Raw genomic sequence first — 24807 nt, forward strand, 5'->3', positions numbered from 1 at the left:
AACACTTTTTATTCAGCTAGATACAAGTTTCTTTAATTCTGTGAGTCATGGCAAAATAGTGAACTTTTCAGTGACGTACATTCAACTGTGGTTTCAGTATTTTAAGGGAGTCACTAAAACTTTCACGAAATTTATTGGGTGTCAGAACGGAATTAATTGTGCGTATGTTTGTGGGATATTAAATTTGCAGGAGGAGGGGGTGGGGCTGGCACAGACATAATAAAGTATAAAACCTGACACATTGAAGATAAATCAAAGCTTTAATCATTTTATCAGGGATAACTTTTAAACACATTAATCATCACTCATGAAACACTGTTACGAATTAAAGCGCGATCTTCGTCACAACGCATTCTGTTCAATATGGGACCCATAACGATGTATACAGCGTTTGTTTACGTTAAATTCGAACAAATGTTGTGCGATGACTGTTGCAGTTTAAATACATCTTCTATCACAACAGACTCTGGGTTAACTCGGTAATTACCAAATAAAAACATAACGCTATACAACAGAATGTTAGTTTATTACTATTGTACTAATGTAATTTATTGAAAGCTTGTCAAAGCAATGGACGGCATGGCATGACATACCAAATACCTGTCACTCATATCTCCGCATTTAAAAGATGTCATATGGAGGCAATCGGAATATTTCCTAAAATTACATCATGCCATATATTTTTATTACATAAATTATTAAATAAATCCTGTTCAACTGTCAGATATGAGACAGATACACATCCCAAGGTCGTGGGGATATCTACACCTTGTGATCAACATTACTTTATGTATTTTTAAATTTATCAACACTGTGGGCAAGTTACTTGTAGTACAAAACTTGAACTTCAAGGCACTGAATACAACTGTCTTGATGCTAGGCTCAGCGCCCTTTAAAAAAATACAGATAATTTCTACATCATATTTATCAATTTTAACCTTTAAAATGGATGCCCTCTCAACTCTGGTAGTACCTTAAATTATGTCAATTTAAATCCAGTATATATAGTTACTACGGTATAATCACACATACAGATGGAGGAACTAGCATGCATACCAAATAAAAAAACAAATAATTACCAGTCGGCTGACTAAGGAATGAAATTAAACTATTCATCTATGAAAAACAGTTCAAGTATCAGAATTCAGCAAATTTGAGGACCAAGATGGCCGTTGATCGGCCATATTTTATCAAATACATGTCAGTAATGAAAACTGAAGTACATATGTAAGTCATCATATATTGGTCTTTGTGCTAAGTTTGATGTAAATCAGTCAAAGCATGTCTGAGAAATTACTATCGACTGACAACTAACTGACAGGCGGAAATTCACTGAGCAGGTTGGTGATGTTATTGAGCAAGTTGGTGATGTCACTGTGTTAAGTTGGTGATGTCACTGTGTTAAGTTGGTGGAATATGAAAGGATTGATAAATATCAATTGTACTGATACAAGTAGAACTGAACATGAATATTTCAGTGGCTGTTTTTTATCATCAGAGAAAATTATCTTTATCTCGCATTTAATGACTGACCTTAGACTATACAATATGACCTGCACAGCAAGTAACGATGACACAATAATTTGAGTTTAATGAAGACTGACTGAGAAAATTGCGCATCAATAAGTCGTTTGTCAATAATTATATAACATTCAGCGGCTTCTGCAGACAGTCATGTCAAAACCAATCTTGGTTTAGATGTATTTAGTGACAGAATGGCATCCTTGACATTCTCGCAGATCCAATAAACCAATCAGCACTTGAAGCCTTTGTAAAAATATGATGCAGCACTGGTTGGGTTTTCTAGAAATCTTCAAAACAATATAATCACTGTGCTTTATTTTTGCTTATTTAGCTGATAGTTAAATTAATAAACGATAAAAAGCAAATTCCCTAAAATTAAACCCCAGGAAATATTTCCCCTTCATCAGTATATAATCATACTTCAACCTTGAAAGAAAATTTTAGAAGTTTCTCGGAAGACTAACTGACCATGTAACCAGTATATTCAAACTTACCGGTAATAATTGAAAAGTAGATTTTGATTACTGACTATGAATCTAAGACTACGTGTCATCGGAGCTTGATGTGCGGCAATTAGATGACGTAACACAATCAGCAAAGTCACTTCATTGCGACAAACATGTAATCTGTAAGACTTCAAATATTCTCAGGCAACGGTTTTGATTATAGAGCAATTGCAAAACATTGCATGTCTAATCGTCTTCATTGAGATTAGCGAGAAAACTAATCATGTGACTGCAAGACGCCATAGATCAATCTGTTTAATACTATAGTAATTCCAACGATGTTGTAATTCTTTTTTTCATTTTACTTCCTTCTATAGTACTTAGTTGTAATAAGGAAATAAATCCTAACAACTAACTTAGACTTAATTCTTTATGTGTGTAGTTAATCCCTGAATTTGCTTCAGCAAAAACATAGGTGTAAAGCTCATTGAAAAAAATAATTAATTAAAAGAAACCTACTCAGTATGTTTTTTTAACCCTGTTACCGGAACCCCAAGATTGGGTTAGCTCAGGTACCTACAGATGACATGAGTTAGCTAGTATACCTCTCAGGAAAAAGAGTTAGCTAGAGTAATTCCAGAAAACAAAAGTTAGTTAGCATACCTCTCAGGAACAAGAGTTAACTAGCATACCTCTCAGGAACAAGAGTTAACTAGCGTACCTCTCAGGAACAAGAGTTAACTAGCGTACCTCTCAGGAACAAGAGTTAGCTAGCATAACTTCAGAAAACAAGAGTTAGCTAGAGTAACTCCAGAAAACAAGAGTTAGGTAGAGTAACTCCAGAAAACAAGAGTTAGGTAGAGTAACTCCAGAAAACAAGAGTTAGCTAGAGTAACTCCAGAAAACAAGAGTTAGCTAGAGTAACTCCAGAAAAAAAGAGTTAGCTAGAGTAACTCCAGAAGACAAAGAGTTAGCTAGCGTACCTCTCAGGAACAAGAGTTAACTAGCGTACCTCTCAAGAACAAGAGTTAGCTAGCGTAACTCCAGAAGACAGGAGTTAGCTAGAGTAATTTCAGAAGACAAGAGTTAGCTAGCATAACTCCAGAAAACAAGAGTTAGCTGGTATACCCACTGTTGCACACCTCAATATGACATATTACCTCTTCTATTATTATTCATAATGTGTTCAAGACTTCATATCAAATTTACTGAATAAGGAAAAACAGTAACAGACTGCCAAACAGAAAAATGTTCTCCGTAACTCCCCAGTGAGCTTACAGAGTAACCTAATGCGCAAAAACAGAAAGAAAACCATGATCAGAATACTCTTGAAATACTTCAGAAGAAGCCCACTGAAATTTTACAGGTGGCAAGTGTATGAAAACACAAAAAAGGGAAGTAATTTCAAAGCGACACAGAATTCCTTGGATCTAATCGTAAAATCAGTCAGGATATGGTACTGCAGGTGACCAACTCAAAAAAAAAAAAAACGAGCTAATTTCACAAGTTACATAAAACAGAAAGTATTGAAAAGCTGATAAAATAATGGATGAAATGAGTTAGTTACCTTGTTGCGCCATACTGTAAGAACAACCAACTACAGTTCAATTGTACAGGTAGCTGACAAATACCAGGAAGTTTGGCCACACACAACAATTTATTTGGTTCTGAGAAGATGCACTTTAAAACCATAGGTCAGTAGGATTGGACGGACTTATTTTTTACAATTTTTCCATCCAGACATGGTTTTCTTTGCGCTATCTTGCTGATTAGTTAATACAAATCCTGTTTAGTGATTTTTACAGTAAAGTCCTCCCAATTCGGACAAAATTTGACATAATACTCAGACCCATTTATTAGGTCTCAATGAAATCTAGTGTTATTTTGCACAATTTTTTTCATGTTTGGTCAAAATAAGTATGTAATAAATTTTAGAAAGGTTAGGGAACCACACAATATTTTTTTCAATTGGCCTTAAAGAAATACCAACCAAGCATATGAGACTTCCTCTTTATATTGTGATGCAATTCCTCTGTTACAAGTGAACTTTTTTACACACTTGATACTGCAGCGTAATTCACGATCCGAGCAACTCCGTTAGATTAAGGCTTGAAATCCAACGATTTAATGACACTGAGAAAAAAGACATCGCAAATATGGCTGTATGCTTCCCAGAACACATTCCTGATTACAAAGAGCTCAAACCAGGTACAGGCATTCATTATATTGTTTATTTTTTTTTTATTTCCTGCTTCACAGAATTGGAATAACAACACAGTAATTTAAATATTTATACCAGGTTTTATGAAATGAATAACTTACCTGACCCAATTAACTGCTAAATTAAAATGCAAATTAGGATATTAACTAACATTCATATATTGAAACCGCAATGCATTTGCAAATGAGTATATTAGTAAACCACAGATTGGTATCAAACATCGAACATATAAATATTTGCGATATTTGTAGAACATGCACTTATGTGAATGACAGGTGTGTGTGTCTATGGTAAAAATACTGTTTTTACTCTATTAATAGCCCATGCTCTTACATACCATATTTCTCTTGTCATAAGTCTCATCATGTAAAAATCAGGAAAAGTAAGGGGGTTTGGTTTTTAGACAAAATGTAGTTTGTCAGAGTTTTGAGAATAGCGGCTGTCACAATAATGGTCAGAATGCAGTTTGAATGACGCATGTGAAACACCATGCATGGAAATGTGAATACACATGGAGATTATTTCCTAGCTTGGAGACGCAAGAGAATATGCAGCTTATTAAAAAGACTGTGCACAGAAAAACAGCATATCATCATTCTGTTATCATGTCTCAATAGGAATTAAAGAACTATGTTTCTTAGGAGTACAGCCATGCTTCAAAGTCAAGTTTAAATCAAGATCTCATTTTTTCAAATTCACAAAATTAGAACAAATGCGCACACATATCACTGGAGGCATTGACTTTTCCAGCATAAGTAGCACAAGGTCAAATTCAAGTACACAGCATGTGAGAATTTCAGAAACCTACTAAGTGACACTGATGTCCCACTGTGTGAGGACAAGACATTTAAAAAGCCACCATGTCATGTGCGTGTTTGTTGTTATACAATTCACACTGTTCTACAAAACACTCAAATTCAAACACAGAAGCTTTTAATAGCAATGGCCGCATTGTCTATAATACAACCACCCAGCAGTCAGGCTGCAAACACCAACACAAAGGACACAGGACTGCTTGGTGCTGGAATGAGGTCAAACGGAGATGGTTAGGTCACACCGGAAAAATACAGGGAGCAGGACTATGCACATTTGTGAAAAGGATTAACACCCTTGTGTGTCTCCAGCCATGTAATTGGATTGACAGAAGGAATGCACCTATGAGCAGAAAAGAGCAGCATTACAAATAAGCTTTTTTTAAAAGCATAAATTATAGATAAAACGATAGATATATTGGGGGAAATTTTGCAAAATGAGGAAAATCAGTAAATTTTGTAGCACTGAAAGGGTTGTCATAGTGACTGTCTTCCTTATAATCATCGAATAACAAACTCTTCTTGCGGCAAAAATGGAATTTTCTCTTGACTGACTGATTGATATACTAGTAGTTTCAGAAAATGAACATAGCAGCCATCAGGGTGATAGCCAGAAAAGTGCTTGTCTAAAAATAGCAGTTCCTAGTCTGTTGTCATGGAATTACAACAGATTTTTTGTAGATTATTTATGGTTATTTTGTAAATTACAGGTAATTTTTTAATCAAAATTGGACAGGTTTGTAGAAATTTTGCCTGTCAAATAAAATTTTGTGCCTGTTTAAAATGTGGAGAGACTATCTAAAATGACAAGTAGAAATGCAACTGGCTAATGCCTGGCACCCGTCCTTAACAAGAAAAAACATTTGCTGCAATATTTTGAAGTGTGAAGTGATTTTCAATTTTCGATTGCCCCCTTTTTTTAGTTTTGCATGTAGGTGGGCGATCCTCAGTTATTGCCGTTTTAGTAATGATGAAGCCCCGTGTACTTTTTTTTGACATATTATTTTTATCATTTTAGTATGGCGTATCTCACTTCCTAGTATGTGAAAAGAAATGATGTCGCCATTTTTACATCTTACAAAAACAGGAAGTTGAGGTGAGACAAGCTGTGCAAGAATAAGAAGCTTTATTGCTGAAAAAAAATTTTACTAAAAAAAAAATTCCTTTGTTATTATTTCTTGGAGCAGCCAAACAACCTACTGTAGAATATTTTATTCTCGCTTGGAATTAATTTTCGCTATTCATTCAACTCGTCAAAATTCAGCAAAAATTAATTCCTGCAAAAATAAAATATATTACAGCATATGCATTACAATGTACAACAATAATTACAACGCAGACTTCCCATTCAAAGGTCAAGGATTCACATGTTCATATTTAACAGTAAATAAACAAATGAAAAAAAACGAAAAAAAAAACATTGAATATTTCCTCTATTAGTAGCAAAAGTGCTTACATTAATCACGTTTCTAAAAAAAATATGATACCAAACATATGTAATTTTGATTAACATGCTGAACATACGAAGTAAACTACATGCATAAGATAATCAGACCAGTCTTCAATCTCCTCAAGGCAGTACACACATTACGAGATATTATTACTCGTTTCAAGCTTTTCATAACGTACTTCAATATAATTATCTACCTAAGGGTTTTAAAGCACTTATAAGTAGTTTTTCCACACATTAAAAAAAAAGGAGAATATTATATAACCGAATCATGTGTGCGTTTTGAGTGCAGTTTAATTTTAAATTGTTTTTTTTACATTTTTTTTATTTTTCACTTGTGTATTTTATGTCTTTTTTATATATTTAAGGGCCATTTTTTTTCACTCAAAATAGGGTAAATTCAAATTTTCGCTAAATTCAATCTTAATTTTGGATCAAACTTACAAAATGTGACATTGCTTTTAGTTTTGAAGTTTGGTCAATATTTTATGTAAAAAAGGGCTGACTCTCTAGTCTCTATAGAGAAATATCTTGTACATGGTGCCCGAGGTTGATTTTGGTGCATGGGTTACGGGAGGGTGTTATATCTGAGAACGAGCTGAGCGATCTATTGTTATGTAATATACCTACCATTTTATCACTGTAGAAAATGGCAGCTATGTATATCACATAGGGATCAGGGCCCTGACACTGTATAGGTGTATAACTGTATATCACATAGGGATTAGGACCCTGACACTGTCAAAATGTATAACGGTACATCACATAGGGACTAGGGCCCTGACAGTGTATACATGTATAACTGTACATCACATAGGGATTAGGGCCCTGACACTGTATACATGTATAACTGTATATCACATAGGGATTAGGACCCTGACACTGTCAAATAACGGTACATCACATAGGGACTAGGGCCCTGACAGTGTATACATGTATAACTGTACATCACATAGGGATTAGGGCCCTGACAGTGTATACATGTATAACTGTACATCACATAGGGATCAGGGCCCTGACAGTGTATACATGTATAACTGTACATCACATAGGGATCAGGGCCCTGACACTGTATAGGTGTATAACTGTACATCACATAGGGATTAGGGCCCTGACACTGTATACATGTATAACTGTACATCACATAGGGATCAGGGCCCTGACACTGTATACATGTATAACTGAAGTGATGTTAATTTTGGCATGGTATATACATCCATTTCGAGTTATTTTGACATAGGCTTCATTCAGACATTTACTCTATGATTGTATGCCCATATGAACATAAATACTTGTAACAATTGACTATTAGGAAATGATCAAGTAAAAACCTTAAAAAGTTTTAGCACATTAAGTGCTAGTGCTCAAAAATTGATACATAAAAATAACAAAACAACAGGTTCCTTTACAATAATGCTTCACATGCTCTTAAATTATTCGCAACAAATTGTACACTAAAATTCACCAAGGAAACGGTTAAATGGTAATATTATCACCTTGGTAGGAAGCCCTAGCAAGACAGTGAGTGTACTGAAAAAAAATTAACAGAAAGCCAGCCAGCCATGGGTTAAAATGTTAAACTGGATATCTTTAGCTGCACATGACAAACCAATTATCTGTGATCAGTACATTATGTTAAGGTCTTCTCTTGACAGAAGGATTCCATATGTGACTTGGTATTTGGTCTGACCTCGCAAATGTCAAAGTTGTTTATCAGATAAAAAAAAAAAACACTGGCATACTTCCAAATAAATCCAGAGGAAACAGAACTAGGTCTATAAATGATTATTGTGTTGATACATTTAGGTTTATAACCTTACAAAGATGTGAAAGTTATCGCATAGGTTTATTGAATGTCTGGAAATCTATTCTAAAATTTGACGAGGGCTGTTAAAGCTGCAAAAGATTTGAAAACTGTGAGAATAAACTTTATTGACCGTGATAATGGGTGTACCAGTATCAGGAAGTATTCCAGATACTGACAGTCCCCAAGGACAAACGAGTGTAGTTAACTTTCAAATACATGCCAAACCAAGAAGTTTATTTACCATATATATATACCTATATTATATACAATGTAACAATGACCAATAGCGGAACATTTATTTTCTTCCAATTGCATATGGCTTTTAAGCTTAAAATAATTTAAAAACTGCATCAATTAACAATATATACCAGCATCTCGAAAACTTTTTTTTTATTTAAAGATTAACCATTTTTTTGTACAAATAATAACAATATAGTATAGTATAGTATAGTATAGTATAGTATGATATATTGAAGATAATATAAGGTAATCGTAGTCCTAAATAACTATTAAAAATAGCTAGACGTTTCGAGCAATGGCTCTTTATCGATAGCATAGAAGCAAGTGTGATAACGTACAGGTAGAACATAGGAACGTAAGAACGCGCATGAACTATAAGTTAGAATCACAAAAAATTCCACAATAGAACAAATAACGCGCCTTAGGTAGTGAGCTCAACAAATGAGTTGAACTGTTTGTTAATACCATGGGGTTCTTTAGTTCCAAGGCGGAATATAGTTTCCTCCTCGACACGCCTGAGCTGATTTTCGTTGCCATTGACAACACATACACCAGAAATAGACATATCTGTAATATTATGTCCACTAGAATTAAAATGAAGTGAAACCGGATAATAACGATTTTTCTGTCTAGTTTGCCGTAGATGCTCAGCAAACCGATCACCCAGTCGACGAACTGTAGAACCAATATAAAGTTTCCCGCATCTAATACATGAAATGCAATATACAACATTCATAGTGATACAACTGAACGGATATTTGACCTCAACATCTCCCTTGGGACCAAATATACGATTAGTGTCTGTAATAAAAGGACAAGTATTACACCTAGGACGATTACACGGGACAGAACCATATTTCTCAGGGTCTCCCCTTTCACCCGTATGCACCAATAACCTCCTTAAATTAGTGTCACGGCGCCAGGCAGTAGTAGGCATTAGTGGAAACGTAGAACTTGTCTCCTCACTGGTCTGTAAAATGTGAAAATGTTTGTACATAATGTTTTTAATCCTGACATTTAAAGGATGGTACGTAAGTGCCAAAATTACACGATCCTGATTGTCACGGGAAACCGTAGAACCAATACAATCAGTTCTTGACATTGACACAACCTTGGCCAATGCTTTCCCAGTGACATTACGAGGATAACCCCGTTTTCTGAAATAATCACATAAAATCCTCGCCTGGTTACGGAAATCAGTATCATCGCTGCAAATACGACGTACCCGGAGTAACTGCGAGTAAGGTATGGAGTCCTTCATTCTAGTAGGATGTGATGATTCATACTGTAAATAACAATGTGAATCAGTAGGTTTTGTGTAGATAGATGTAGAAATGCGATCACCATCTACCTTAGTAGAAATATCGAGAAATGGTAGTGTTATTTCTGATATCTCATGTGTGTATTGTATGGAGGGATTAAAGTTCTTCACAAAGTCAATGAACTGTAATAACTCATCCCGACTGCCAGACATGGCACCAAATCCATCATCAATGTACCTGACATAAAATTCAGGTTTAGTGCCTTGAAAGGACGAAAAAATTAACTCCTCTTGATATGACATGAATAAACATGCATAGCTCGGACCAAAACAACTGCCCATAGCCACACCTCGTTTCTGTATATAATGTTTACCATTAAAAGAAAAGCAATTCCCGTTCAAAACTAATTCCGCTAAGCGCACCAACACAAACGTAGGAGGATCCTTAACTGTCCTTTTATTCAGAAAATGCTGTAAAGCCAACAGTCCATCAGTGTGCGGGATAGATGTATAAAGGGATTTTACATCCATAGAAAACAAAAATCTGGGTATATCCGGTGTGAAACGAAATAACTCTAGTTTCCTAAGTGCATCATTTGTATCCTGAACATACGTAGGCTGTGACGCAACAATAGGTCTCAACATTGAATCCAAGTATCGAGCTATGTGCTCAGTCGGACAATTACATGCTGAGACAATGGGTCTACCAGGGTTGTTTACCTTGTGAATCTTAGGTAATAGATAAAAGACTGATGTCCGTGGTCTGCGCACTATAAGATTTTTGGCCTCTATCGGCAAATCACCTTTAGCAATATAGCCATTAACCACATCACCTATTTCCCGTTGTATTTCATTCGTAAGATCCACATCAAGTGCCCGGTAGGAGTCTGTATCCGATAACTGCCTCTCTGCCTCAACCAGATACAAATCTCTACGCCAAACCACCACTGCTCCACCCTTGTCAGCTGGCTTAATAACAATCTCATCACGTCGTGACTTAAGAGAATTAAGAGCGTCACGTTCCTGACGAGTTATATTGCTATTTTGCCATTTCTGATTATTAAACTTAATAGTATGTATTTCTCGTCTACACACACTTATATAATGATCCAGAGTATCATTACGACCAGGTGGTGGTGTCCAATAGGACACAGATGGTGGTGCTCCAAATAAACGAGCGTTGTGAATAGTATCCATGTCCTGGCTAGCTTCATCGCGATCGCGATCAGCGTCCTGCGCATGGTACTCCTTCAGTCTAAGTCGGCGAAAAAAACTGTCAGCGTCGCGTTTCACCTGAAATTCATTTACTCTAGATTTAACCGGAATGAAATTCAGTCCCCGACTCAATACGCTACGTTCGGATACACTAAGAGGGAGGTCCTCAGGGATAGTGACCACCCGGCGAACATTTTCGCGCTCAGCAAAAGGCAACCTGTACTCACCCTTTTCTTCAAACTTACCTGCACAGAGTCTGTTCAATTTCATTAATTTGCGTCTCCGCAAAGCATGGTATAAACGCATATTCAGAGAATGAACAGCCGTAAAAATTGCACTTATCTGGGTTGGTCGGCACAGATAATATAATGAATCCAATGAATCGAGACGCTGTTTATGGTGAAGCTTACATTTAAAAACATTGTCCCGAATAGTAGAATTCATCAGGCTGCGCGAACACCTATTAAGGCGTTGATTACAGTGTCGTAGAAAAGCGTTAGATACACTACTACTTGCCGCTCTGAAGTTAAGTCTAAATCCAACAGGAATCACTTTTTTCCGAAGGCAAGCATCAATGAAAAATATGTGGCTGGTACATCTAGTCTTCCCAAAAGTCGCCTTGCAAAATCTGACCGCGACAGTTCTTACATTTTCCGGCAGACCCCTAGTACTCTCCACAAACAAACGATGTGCATGGCGTTGATGGAAATTCTTACCCGATGACATTAGTAAGATAGCAGCAAATAGAAAAATCGTAATAGTAGTTTATAAATAAATAAACGCTGCTCGGACTGATAAGTATGATATATTGAAGATAATATAAGGTAATCGTAGTCCTAAATAACTATTAAAAATAGCTAGACGTTTCGAGCAATGGCTCTTTATCGATAGCATAGAAGCAAGTGTGATAACGTACAGGTAGAACATAGGAACGTAAGAACGCGCATGAACTATAAGTTAGAATCACAAAAAATTCCACAATAGAACAAATAACGCGCCTTAGGTAGTGAGCTCAACAAATGAGTTGAACTGTTTGTTAATACCATGGGGTTCTTTAGTTCCAAGGCGGAATATAGTTTCCTCCTCGACACGCCTGAGCTGATTTTCGTTGCCATTGACAACACATACACCAGAAATAGACATATCTGTAATATTATGTCCACTAGAATTAAAATGAAGTGAAACCGGATAATAACGATTTTTCTGTCTAGTTTGCCGTAGATGCTCAGCAAACCGATCACCCAGTCGACGAACTGTAGAACCAATATAAAGTTTCCCGCATCTAATACATGAAATGCAATATACAACATTCATAGTGATACAACTGAACGGATATTTGACCTCAACATCTCCCTTGGGACCAAATATACGATTAGTGTCTGTAATAAAAGGACAAGTATTACACCTAGGACGATTACACGGGACAGAACCATATTTCTCAGGGTCTCCCCTTTCACCCGTATGCACCAATAACCTCCTTAAATTAGTGTCACGGCGCCAGGCAGTAGTAGGCATTAGTGGAAACGTAGAACTTGTCTCCTCACTGGTCTGTAAAATGTGAAAATGTTTGTACATAATGTTTTTAATCCTGACATTTAAAGGATGGTACGTAAGTGCCAAAATTACACGATCCTGATTGTCACGGGAAACCGTAGAACCAATACAATCAGTTCTTGACATTGACACAACCTTGGCCAATGCTTTCCCAGTGACATTACGAGGATAACCCCGTTTTCTGAAATAATCACATAAAATCCTCGCCTGGTTACGGAAATCAGTATCATCGCTGCAAATACGACGTACCCGGAGTAACTGCGAGTAAGGTATGGAGTCCTTCATTCTAGTAGGATGTGATGATTCATACTGTAAATAACTAGTATAGTAGTATAGTATATTTTATTTGACTCAAATTAATGAATTGGAAATACATTAACCATGGTCAATAATCATACACAAAAAAACAACAACACAATAACAAGAAATACAGATATTAAAAAAAAAAAAAATGTTAAAACAGATAACACTAACAACTATTAGGTATTACATTGCAATGAATCTGTCTTTTATTCCCATAATACATGTATGCACAAACATATCTTCTTTTGGTAATTTTAAAATATTATCATTGTATAATGATAGAGTATTTCAAAAGTAGCTACGAGCCTTTACAATTTCATCCAGTTTGCAGTCAAAAAGAGCATGCATTTCATCACCAACAGACTGATCAGAACACAGTGTGCAAAATCTTTGCTCTGAGGATATTTTTTGGTATCTTAATTTTTCAATTGGTAATTTATAACTATTTGGAAATTTACACACAGTGTAAACATTACGAGGCAGGTAAGACAAGAAGAGAGACTTATCATCTTGATTCTATGGAAACAGCATGGTATAAAATCTACTCTGAGAAATATCAAAATAATTATGAATTAGAGCTTGTGATATTGGGGTTGAGCATTAATTTTAATGTTTTTGACACATTAAAAACATGGTTAGAGTCATTTTCTATGTCAACTATTCCATTTACAGTGAATAGCGGTGCCAAGGTCATGGAACAGGGGGATACAGCTGCTTTACAATCCCACACAGTACAGTAATAGGATTCAACAAGGAGAAACCCAGCTGTTGCTGAAATCTACACTCCACCAGTGCATGCAATAGTGCAATACGAATAATCACCAATTTACAATGTACAGTATATAATTGGTAATTTACTTTTATATCCAGTTCTGACAAGTTACACAGGTTTAAAATCTGTAATTTCACATAATGAAAATATTGATTAAAAATCAATAAGTTATTATTATACTGGGGAGTTGGCAAAAATCACCAATACTAGTTTTAAAAAGTCAAAACCTAATCTGTAATCACTTTAAAAGAAGTTGATTGATACTTGATATGTCACTTGAGTCATTAATGTTTCAATTCCAGGCAGAACATCAGATAGATTCATTGTACATGGGATAAAATTATCTTATGTATTGAATTCTTATATAATGATTTGCATAAAATTCTTAACTAATTACCATATTTACATATCTCAACTCGAAACTTACGAAGGCATAAGAGTCAATAGACCATTATCCGTTCACTGCGATATCCTGGATTATGCGTGAAATCGTACGTCAAAACAGGACAAACAAAGGTCATTGCGTTGTAGTGATGTAACAGCATCGCATGTGAATTAACTAACGCCATACTATTTTGGGATATTTCCACATTCAACAATGTGCTATACACATTTGATGTTGGTCAATTTAAATGACGTAAGGGTATCTCAATGCAATAAACCCTTTTCAGCATTTTGGCACTGAGCTATAAAAAGGAGATTTAAATTCAAAATCAAATCGTTTTTTTTTTTTTCGCAGATCACCCAATGTTTTGATGCGCTTCAAAATAGTCAAAATTTCTGTCACTATTTCAATCAGTCCAGAGAATTTATACAAATGTTGACAATGAAATGGGTGCCTGACATACTGTTTTGCTTTTTGCGACTAGGGATCAGGTGTGACAATTAAACATCATGAATATCAGTTTAATTATGTATAAAATCAGGGGTGTAATTCCATGTCTAAAACTAACCATAGCCACATTATAAGCGCTATGAAATTTCATAATTATTCAAGAGTTATATAATTGATAAAAATGTGTGAAATCAAAGCACTTTACATTATGTTTATTTTGAGCTGTTTGCACAGAATCAATTTCATTTTTTTATCAAACCCATAACACAACTTCATAAACTAATTTGTACATGACCTTGACATAACTGAAATATGTGAATTACCTGTGTGTATCTCAATCTGCATATAACAGTATGTGCAACAGTTATAATCCTTAAACCATAAGCCAACAAACAGTTCATGAATAATAATTACTGTATTATTTTAATTTAGGTCAAGGGTCATAATTAGTGAGATGGTAGCATGAGTAGAGTGGCTGCATGACAAGCATGTTTCTAGGATATTGATCTGCAGACAGGATTTGAGAATTGGGAGAAATTTAAACAGGAAGTACTACTAATATATAGGAGGGAGGTTAGACACCACTATGAGGCATGATTACCACCAACAAGGGTAGTGTATCATGGTTCTAAAAATAGAAACAGGAGGATATTACTAGGAGGAATCTCTATAATAGGATATAAACAAACAAATCAACAGTACCTAGACAGGCTATGAAAACAAGCACATGTGGCAAGTAGGGCTAAACATGGCATGAAAAGGCTCTTGAACATGCCATTGTGCTGCAAGTATTTTTTTTAAAACACCCATCAACATGGTTAAGTGTATAAATGATTTGCAATTTCTAGAGAATTTTGAGCAAGAATGGGAACACAGTCATATCTGTGCAGCTTACCTACACTGTAAAATCCACCCACAGATATGTGACTCATAAATCGGGATCACACCCAACAAACCATACTTCCATCATAAAAATTTGTAAACATTGCATGCTGTGATCCACTGCTTCCATGCACATTGCATGGGCTGCACAACAATGTTCAACATACGTAATTATTAGTATGTATACGAAGACTGCGTGACGATCACCGGTGTTTTAACGACACAGCTGTGGGTGTGTGTCCTAAAACCCGGGAGGTCACAGACTCATGTATTTCTGGTTGAACTACGTACAACAAGACTGTATACAACACGAATGTGTACATGCATGGTTAGACTAGGCTGAGTATTATTTTTTTGTTTACATATATTGCGGAAACACAAAAATTAATACGAAGTGCAATCAAGGAAGTACGATCACGACTTACCGGGACTGGGCTCTTCTACCGCAACGCATCCACTGCTAACGATGTGTGCATTCAATTCATTCAGCTCAGATTGAAGCTCTTGAAGTTTGTTATTCGCTTGTTTGACTATACTATTTACATTAGCTAGACTTTTCTTATCAGTGGATACTTTCCGAAGATTTTCAGCCCCTTCCTTGATTTTCAACTCCCGCCTAATATCCTTTTTTATTTGCTCGCGGACCTGTTCCAATTTCTGCTGCAGGGAGGCGTCGGAGAGGTCGAACTCAGCACCATAACGATGACCGACGCTGGACAAGCGGCCGGCCTCGCTCTATTGGGAGAAAACACAGGGAAGACAATCTTGTAACCTAAAACTAGCCCGGAGAAGCACTGTGTGTGCGATCATGTAATCAAAACACAGAACATGTTACAAATCACCGAACTTTTACCTGATAAGCGCTGGGCTCGGCCGCCATGTTTGCAATCTCGATACAGTCCTGTGGACACTAAGTTTTGTATCCTCTTCCCTCGATCGCTATTATTGTCTGATCGCGACGTTGAACACAATATTCTATACTCCGGTTTCAAAGGTTTTCACTCGCACGAAATTTGGACAATATTATCAATGGATCCTAGGTAAAACGCGAAAAGTAAAAGTGACAACACGAGTAAAGTCATCACCGAATCCGAACCGAACCGTCATTAAAAATGTGTACGACATTCACGTGATCAAAAATAGTGGTCCAATCCAAAGTTAGCTTTCATTCTGGTTTAATAATAACCTAAACTGAGCTACATACTGTGTGATTGGACAGATGTTTGAAGGCCTAAAGTTTTTGGAAAATCCTGTTTAACGTACCCCAATGTGTGGAGACTTTAATATTAACCCACGAGAAGGTAAATAACGAAAATTCTATATCAGATATCAATTTGTTAAAGGATTGCTCAAGATTTTATTTTTTTAGCGTTCTGCGCCTGCTCAGAAATTATATATTCAAAATGGCTGAGTAAAAGTTTTCATGTCTGCACAGGTTCAACTTCGTTACTATATATAGACGATTACTAACTACTATACTGTTTATAAAAGTGGAAAACGTACGCAAACACCGTCATATATCTGTCAACATCACGGTTAAACATGTGTGGACGGACTGCTTGGTAAGTCGACATAGAAACGCTTGACAACCCCAGTTTAAAATTCGTGATGGGTACAAGCCGCCCGCAACCCAAAAACTAAAACCGGACGACCCGATACGTGTTCAGAGCGGAGGTAGAGGCGATGGTCAACTTTCAACAACGAACATATTCGAATCCAAAAATATTCACTAGAAAATGGATTTTGAGGAAATACTAATATATATTGTGTGTTGGAAACAACTTCTGATAAAATTCGAAAAAAAAATATTTTGATTTTTCCTGAAATTTTTTGATTTCTTTTTTTCATTTTTTTTCCAGAAATTATGACAAACCTAAAAAAAAAGCTGCGATGTGCATGGTTTTAACTGAAATGCGTGATGTTAAAAAACATTTAAAATTTATTCTGTCTTGGTAGGAAATATACCATTGCAAAAACAAATTGTAAATCTGACAAGTTCAACTATATATCATAGATTTTATGTGGTTGAGATTCACAGATATTTAGAATCATAGTAGTAAAATTTTTACATTTTTCTACTTTCTAACAAAATATTTTTGTGTCCATATTGGATATTTAAGATTCTTCTAATCTACGGTATGCACCAAATTCACTAAAAAAGGCAAATACTGTAAAATACTTTATTTTAGCTGGAATTAATTTTCGCTAAAAAGAAGTTTTTGGTGTTTTGTATGGAATTTATTTACACTGATTTTGGACAAGTTGAATGTAAATTAAGCAAAAATTAATTCCTAGCAAAAATAAAGTATATTATAGTACATGTAATTATTTAAAAGTGTTTTATAAGATTAACTTTTAAACCAAACATTTTCCAAATGTAGTCTCTCATTTGATAACATTATGAATCAAGAAAGTGTGTTTACTTTGTTCATATTGTCAGTAATATATCATTGCCACAGTAACAGTTGCTGACAACTACAGCATCTCCTATCTATTTGATATAATTATACACTCAAATAAAAGATTAATTAAACTGTCATTTGGTTATTTTTCAGTACACTTGAAGCCAGAGATATCTGCAATGCCTGCAGCTTTAGAGACGGTCATGGTAGAAGAACACGACCACAGTGGAGAGGTGGTGGTGGTCAAGGGCAGGGAGGTGGCACAGGAGGTGGCACGGGAGGTGGTAGTAGCAGGGGTGGTGATGGCAGTAGTACCACTGGCAGCAAAAACAGTAAAGATAGTGGCAGTGACAAAGGAATTCACGATGGAAGTAGTGGAGGAAAACAATATGTAGCATCTTATAACATTGGACCTCAGACTTACACGTAAGTTTCTTATAATGTATGCACATATAATTTGAAGACACAGTTTGGGATTTTGAGATTTGACTGAAACTTTCGTTGTGGATTGATCAGATCTATGTATAGCTTCCTCAATATCAGATAAACAAGTAAAAAACTTGTATACAAAAGTCCTTACAATAGTTCTTATTTTAATCAGATGTACAATCCCATGTATTAACATAAACCCCAAAAAAAGATTTTAGGAAATATTTTTAGTCCCCGTTCGGACGCAGTCCGAAAACGGGGACTTATGTTTTGCCCTGTGTGCGTCCGTCCGTCCGTGCGTCCGTGATCACCTGTATCTCGAACATGCATGGACCGATTAAGTTCAAACTTCACTCATACATCACACATTATATGGGACATATGCACATGCATTTTTTTCATGATCCGATTAACGATAGCCGAATAGCGGCCATTTTAAGGCCGAAAATGCATCAAAATCGCACATTTTCACCATTCCGGACCCGGATCTCAGTTATGCATGGACGGATTTTGTTCAAATTTGGTACATACATTAAACATAATAGGAACTTGATGCACGTCATTTTTTTTTTTGGATCGGGTTCGAAATGGCCGACTGGCGGCCATTTTGTTTTAATGAATTCAGTTCTGGATCCGTATCTGAGACATGCTTGGATTGATCAAGTTCAAACTTCACACACACAAGGTACATCATGTCACAAATATGTATGTGCATTTGTTTCATGATCTCATTAACGATAGCCAAATGGCGGCCACTTTAAGGCCGAAAATGCATTGAAATCGCACATTTTCACCATTCCGGACCCGGATCTCAGTTATGCATGGACGGATTTCATTCAAATTTGGTACATACATTAAACATAATAGGACCTTGATGCACGTCATTTTTTTTTTCGGATCAAGTTCGAAATGGCCGACTGGCGGCCATTTTGTTTTAAAGAATTCAGTTCTGGATCCGTATCCGAGACATGTCTGGATTGATCAAGTTCAAACTTCACACACACAAGGTACATCATGTCACAAATATGTATGTGCATTTGTTTCATGATCTCATTAACGATAGCCAAATGGGGGCCGCTTTAAGGCCGAAAATGCATTGAAATCGCACATTTTCACCATTCCGAACCCGTATCTCAGTTATGCATGGATGGATTTTGTTCAAATTTGGTACATACATTAAACATAATAGGACCTTGATGCACGTCTTTTTTTTTCGGATCAAGTTCGAAATGGCCGACTGGAGGCCATTTTGTTAAAGAATTCAGTTCTGGATCCGTATCCAAGACATGTCTGGATTGATCAAGTTCAAACTTCACACACACATGGTACATCATGTCACAAATAGATATGTGCATTTGTTTCATGATCTGCTTAACAATAGCCGAATGATGGCCATTTTAAGGCCGAAAATGCATCAAAATCACGTATTTTCACAATTCCAGAACCGGATCTCAGTCATGCATGGATGGATTTTGTTCAGATTTAGCACAATGTGTTGTACATATGCAGGTGCATTTCGGTCATGATCTGCTTTGAATGTATATGTCACTCAAATATGAACGGAACGGGGACGTGTCATTGACAATGACTTGTTTTTGTTTTGGGTTAGCAGAGATTAATAGGATCTCATCTGCAGTACTGGTACCATAGACATTTTCTTGACATACTTGCATGTTTTTTTATGTTATTTTTCAACTTTATGTTGTTGGTTTTTTCCTGAGCAGTCCTATATTAGTATCCAAAGCTGCTGTAGATGGAGAAAAAAGTTGTATTGATGAACGTGTAATCACGCCAATGAAATGGGGACTGGTGCCTTCATGGCATAAAAGTGGTAGTGCTGGCAAATTTGGCTATAGTACCATGAACTGCCGAGATGATAGCTTGACACAGAAAGCCATTTTTAAAAGACCATTTGAAAGAGGAAGAAGATGCGTGGTTCTGGCTGATGGGTGAGTTATAATTATGATAAAATTGCATTACTGTTTTGTTCAAGATTACACTCTGCACAAAATATTTCTGGTTATTTTTTTTTTCTGGGTGACATTTTTTTTTACTTTTTATGTTTCACCATAGAGGGCATACCGGTACTATAATTAGATGTTGACTTCCAAATGAAAAGGTTGATGTCTTAGATTCCCCCAACAAGTATTCACATTTCTGGTCAATGTGTGCATCACCTCTCTGAATTTGTGTAATTTGAGCAATTATAAATAAGATTAACTTAAGGTATTTGTGTTTCATGCTAACATTTCAACGAGAATATATTTAGCTTATTAATGTATCAGAGGTTAAGGAATAAATGCAGATTACATTCTTTTTTTGTTTTAGCTTCTATGAATGGAAGAAAACCAAAGATGGTAAAAAGCAGCCATATTTCATTTACTTTCCCCAAGAAACTAAGATGTGGGAAACAACGGAGGAGAAATCGGAAAAGAATTATGATTGTGATGGAAACTGGATCGGACAGAAATTGTTGACAATGGCGGGAATCTTTGATGTTGTCAGGCCAGAGAAAGAGGTACTTATTTTTCTCAATTATGGTTGTACCAACAAAAACATGTGAAAACTTTTTTTTTTTTCTGCGACACTGTCATCAAAACTTTGCTTATGTTCGATTATCTATTGTTCTTTTCTTCTCTAGTTTTTACTTACATTCTGCATCATATGCAGTTCACAAAAATGGTTCTCGCTGTCATAACTGTATTGTACTTTATCATTACAACAATGAACAAGTATGACACGATAATTTTGACATTTGTTTGAATTTACTCACTTACCTGAAAATGTGGAACTGGCTTTAGCTCAGATCTTGAAAAACTGGTCACTATTAATATGTAAGCATTCTTTGTTGTGTGAGCCTCTCCTATGTACAAGCACAGTTCTGGTGACAGTGCCTCTTTAAGGAATGTGATCCCTGGAAATCATAATTATTTTCTCTTATATCGTTTGTGTCATATCAGTTAAAACATTGGTAAAGTATTAAAACACAGAAAATGGCCATTTTGAATTATAATTATTTGAATCTGTGATTCTGTGAAATCTATCTTGAAACATAGATCAGCTACCCCATTTTTTTGTGTTGCATAGTGTGTAAAATAGTGTTGCTTTGTGTGTAAAATAATAAATCTGATTCAGATCTGACAACCTTTCAAATCTATGATCATTCAGAGTTGAAAACAGTGATCCTGTTCCTTACCCCATTATATTAATTTATTATATCTTAATAGTAAGTTAGTTAATGGTAAGTTAATTCAAAGTGGTGGTCACTAGGACATGTTGATTTTGGTATTGGTCCCATATAACGCATGTTAAATAGATTCAAAATTTGTAAGATGATCTCAACCATTAATAATTCTAAAATTTGATTTGGTAGATGTACAACTGTATATGTGAAGTCATGCTTCATCAAAATAAAATAATACATACTTGTTGTAAAGTTAACTATTTTGTGAGAAACATTACCATGGAAAATCTTGGAAATGGCCTCCTCAATATTTTATTTATTCAGTCTCGCAGCCCAAGCTTTTTTTACACAACGCCCTCAGTGGTGGGAAATGTTGATTCTTTTGATTGAAGTATAATATCTGTCAAATTATATATTTATTTTGATTCTATTCAGGGAGATGAACCACTGTACACGTACTCTGTCATCACAGTGCAAGCATCACCAGAGATCTCATGGTTACATGACCGAATGCCTGCCATCTTGGATGGTGAGGATGCCGTACGAGATTGGCTGGACGCTGGAAGTATTGACAAGAATCAAGCATTGAGTTTGATTAAATCAACAGGAAAGATAGAATGGCATCCTGTGTCAATGGTTGTGAACAATGTCAGAAATAAGGAACCTGAATGTGTTGTACCAGTGGATTTAAAGTGAGTTCATATTAAGACTTTTTGAATGGAATGAATACTTCCTTAATTTGGTAATATAAAAAATATGTACGTTTTAGGAGCCTGAGGAAGAGTTGTATTTTAGGCAGAACAAATCACTGGGATTGGTGTAACCTTTGTAGTCATAATATCCTTAAACGAAAATTTAAAGTGACGCAGAACTGAGCATCTACACATGAAAAATGGTGAATTTTTGGTTCTCAATTGTTCAAATAGAATGGGTGCAGCTCCTATAAGGGATACAGCTTCTAATACAGATTTTATGATAGTACTTTATTATCACAGAAAAACTTTAATTATGACAAAGCTTGACATGTAATTGTTTAAATTTACTAGCTTGCCTCTAAATGTGATAATTACTTTTCCGTGGCAAAAACTGGCAGCCATAAATATGTAAATATTAAATTTTCTTTCAGAGCAACAGGGGGGAAACAAGTTAAAAATTGATCAGTGATTCAAACATGCTCTAAAAGTTAAATCATGCTACTATAACAATCTATATTTAATCTGAAAGCTTAGATATAGGAGATTACACTAGTACATATGTCTTTCTTATGGTTTGTCTAATGGAATACCTGATGTTATTTCCCACGTTGCTACTTTATTTCAGTCTCTCCATCTCTAGATAAATGGACTGCTCAAATGAAATTAGCTTTGTACATTTGTGTAGTCATTGCCACTTTGTTATTGCTTGGCGAATGTTACTATTCAGAGATTTTTTGATGCATCTTTAGTCTGTTGAAAAATGCATGATTAAGATGTCGTACTGAGTTTTCAATTTTTTTTTCTAATTTTAGAAAACCCAAACCAGAAAGCAAAATGATGGCAGCATGGTTGAGCAAAGGAACAAAATCTGACCCACAAAAGTCAGAGTCTCCATTAAAACAGAGCCCACAGAAACCAGTAAAAAATGCACTGAAATCTTGGATTAAAACAGAACAAAGAACAAGTCCAAGGAAACAGAAACTTAAGCAAGATGCAGAAGGGAGTCCATCTTCAAAGAAAATCAAGACAACATAATGTTCAAGATGTTGAAATTCGGCCATGCACTTTTTAGTATAATTATCAAGATTGGATAAGACTGACACTATAAAACTAGTTAACATTACTACTGTAGCACAAAGTTCCATCAGATTTTGTCCATATGAGTTTGACACAAGGGTTGGAAACACTGCAAAACTTCTTGAACCAAATTGTACATATCAATGTTTTTATTGTGGAAAAATTCAAGTTCATTGCTGATGTTCTAGCCTGGAATCCATTCATTCTGAGTACTTACAAGAATGGCCTGACAATCGCTTTGTGACTACGTAGTCGGCACACAATTGATTGGCTGTCTCCATAACTTCAGTACATTACCATGCAAACTGTCTTACCCATCCACACTATTAATAGATTTTTTAAATTCTTACAATTATCGAAGGGTTCTAGTCAACTAATGTGCACTGTGCATATTCAGCAGACTAAATGACTGAGAAGGGCGCAACGTAATTGGGGACTTCATAGATGTTGAATGAGATCACTTGCACAAAAAATTGTTGAATCAACATTGTTTGGTTGTTTTCTAATATTAAATTCTAATTGTAGAACAGATATGTAAGAAATTATGCAGATAATGCATATAAATTTGTTTCGCATCAATTTCTATTATACACAAGACCATCATCACTGCACACATTTATACGAGTATGCAACTGGACAGGTGTGATTTGCGATAAAGATTCCATATTGGAAGTCACATGAATTGTAGGATAATTGCAAATAGAAAACATGCATTTTGAAAAAAAAAAAAAAATGTAGAATAAGTGACCAAGTCTGTGAAAGAGAGGGCGATTGTTCATTGTTTTTTCAAGCGTGTATTAAAAGTTTGAATCGGGTGATAACAGTTTACCGGTAAATATCCAAACTCATTTCTGTTTCAGCAATTGAATCTTTCCAAACGTTCATTGCTTTCTGTGATTCCATTGGTCAGAATAAGTTTTGACACGCCTATGCAACTCGCATGGAATGAGATCTTCATTGCACATATCCAAGTTGCAAACCCTTATCTTATACATCCTTGCACATATTTATTAGTATTCGCTTAATAACCTTATGGAGGACAATCTTTTAAATACAAATACTAATTCAATTAGGTTATTTTATGGTCCAATGACGCGGTATGAACTGCTGTACACATAAGCGGTTGTTATGGAGAACTTAGATGGTATTGGTAGCCATATTTGAGTTTTTTGGTGACAAAACTCGGCGTATGAAATCTTATTTCAGCTAGAATGTACTGCACAGGTTATTATGAAGGCTGTATAATTTTACATGTACTTTCCTTTAGTCCATATGTGATATTTTTTTTTTGTATGTGCAAATTGCAAGTGCTAGTGACGACACCTTGTGCATTTTGCCACAGAAGTCATATTCATGTTAACAAAGGTTCCCCCAAAGTCGCATTCGTTAGTGAATGAATCTCGGCCAGTGGAATTGGCCTTCCCATTGAGTCTGTGGCACACTCACCCACTGTAGGGGTTAACCCTTTTGATATTCAGCCTAAGGTAGGATTTGAACTTGGGTCTACCGATCATGAGTCTGATGCGACAACCACTATGCTACCAGTGACCGGTATTTTTTGTATACTTTACATTGGATTTATAATAAATATGATAGTATTTAAATCTTAAGTTGTACATTAGATTTTTGTTGTTGAAAAAACAATTTTTATTTTTATAGAATTTTAAATATGTAAAGAAAAGTTTCACAGCAGTATAT

The 24807-nt window shown here is 35.6% G+C and overlaps 2 protein-coding genes across 5 annotated transcripts in view; one reads left to right on the forward strand and one right to left on the reverse strand.

Moving 5' to 3' along the window:
* Window positions 1–16473, reverse strand: part of LOC100377872 (serine/threonine-protein kinase N2-like) — a 67435-nt gene extending 50962 nt beyond the window's left edge. For all 4 annotated transcript variants that reach the window (XM_085492520.1, XM_006816415.3, XM_085492519.1 and 1 more), the window contains exons 1-2: window positions 16176–16473; window positions 15748–16057 (exon numbers count right to left, since the gene is read on the reverse strand). In XM_085492520.1, coding sequence (XP_085348646.1) covers window positions 15748–16057; window positions 16176–16202 — 337 coding nt within the window. In that variant the 5' untranslated portion in view covers window positions 16203–16473. The remainder of the gene's footprint in view (window positions 1–15747; window positions 16058–16175) is intronic.
* Window positions 16474–16726: 253 nt separating this feature from the next.
* On the forward strand, window positions 16727–24713 carry LOC100377724 (abasic site processing protein HMCES-like). Its single transcript, XM_002734686.4, has 6 exons — window positions 16727–16884; window positions 17878–18150; window positions 19878–20102; window positions 20482–20671; window positions 21773–22029; window positions 22845–24713. Exons 1-6 carry the CDS (start codon window positions 16865–16867, stop codon window positions 23065–23067), a joined length of 1188 nt encoding a protein of 395 aa, XP_002734732.1. The 5' UTR covers window positions 16727–16864; the 3' UTR covers window positions 23068–24713.
* The last annotated feature ends 94 nt before the right edge of the window (window positions 24714–24807 follow it).

The sequence above is a fragment of the Saccoglossus kowalevskii genome, chromosome 17, assembly GCF_978046115.1.
Source record: "Saccoglossus kowalevskii chromosome 17, keSacKowa6.1, whole genome shotgun sequence".
NCBI lineage: Eukaryota > Metazoa > Hemichordata > Enteropneusta > Harrimaniidae > Saccoglossus > Saccoglossus kowalevskii.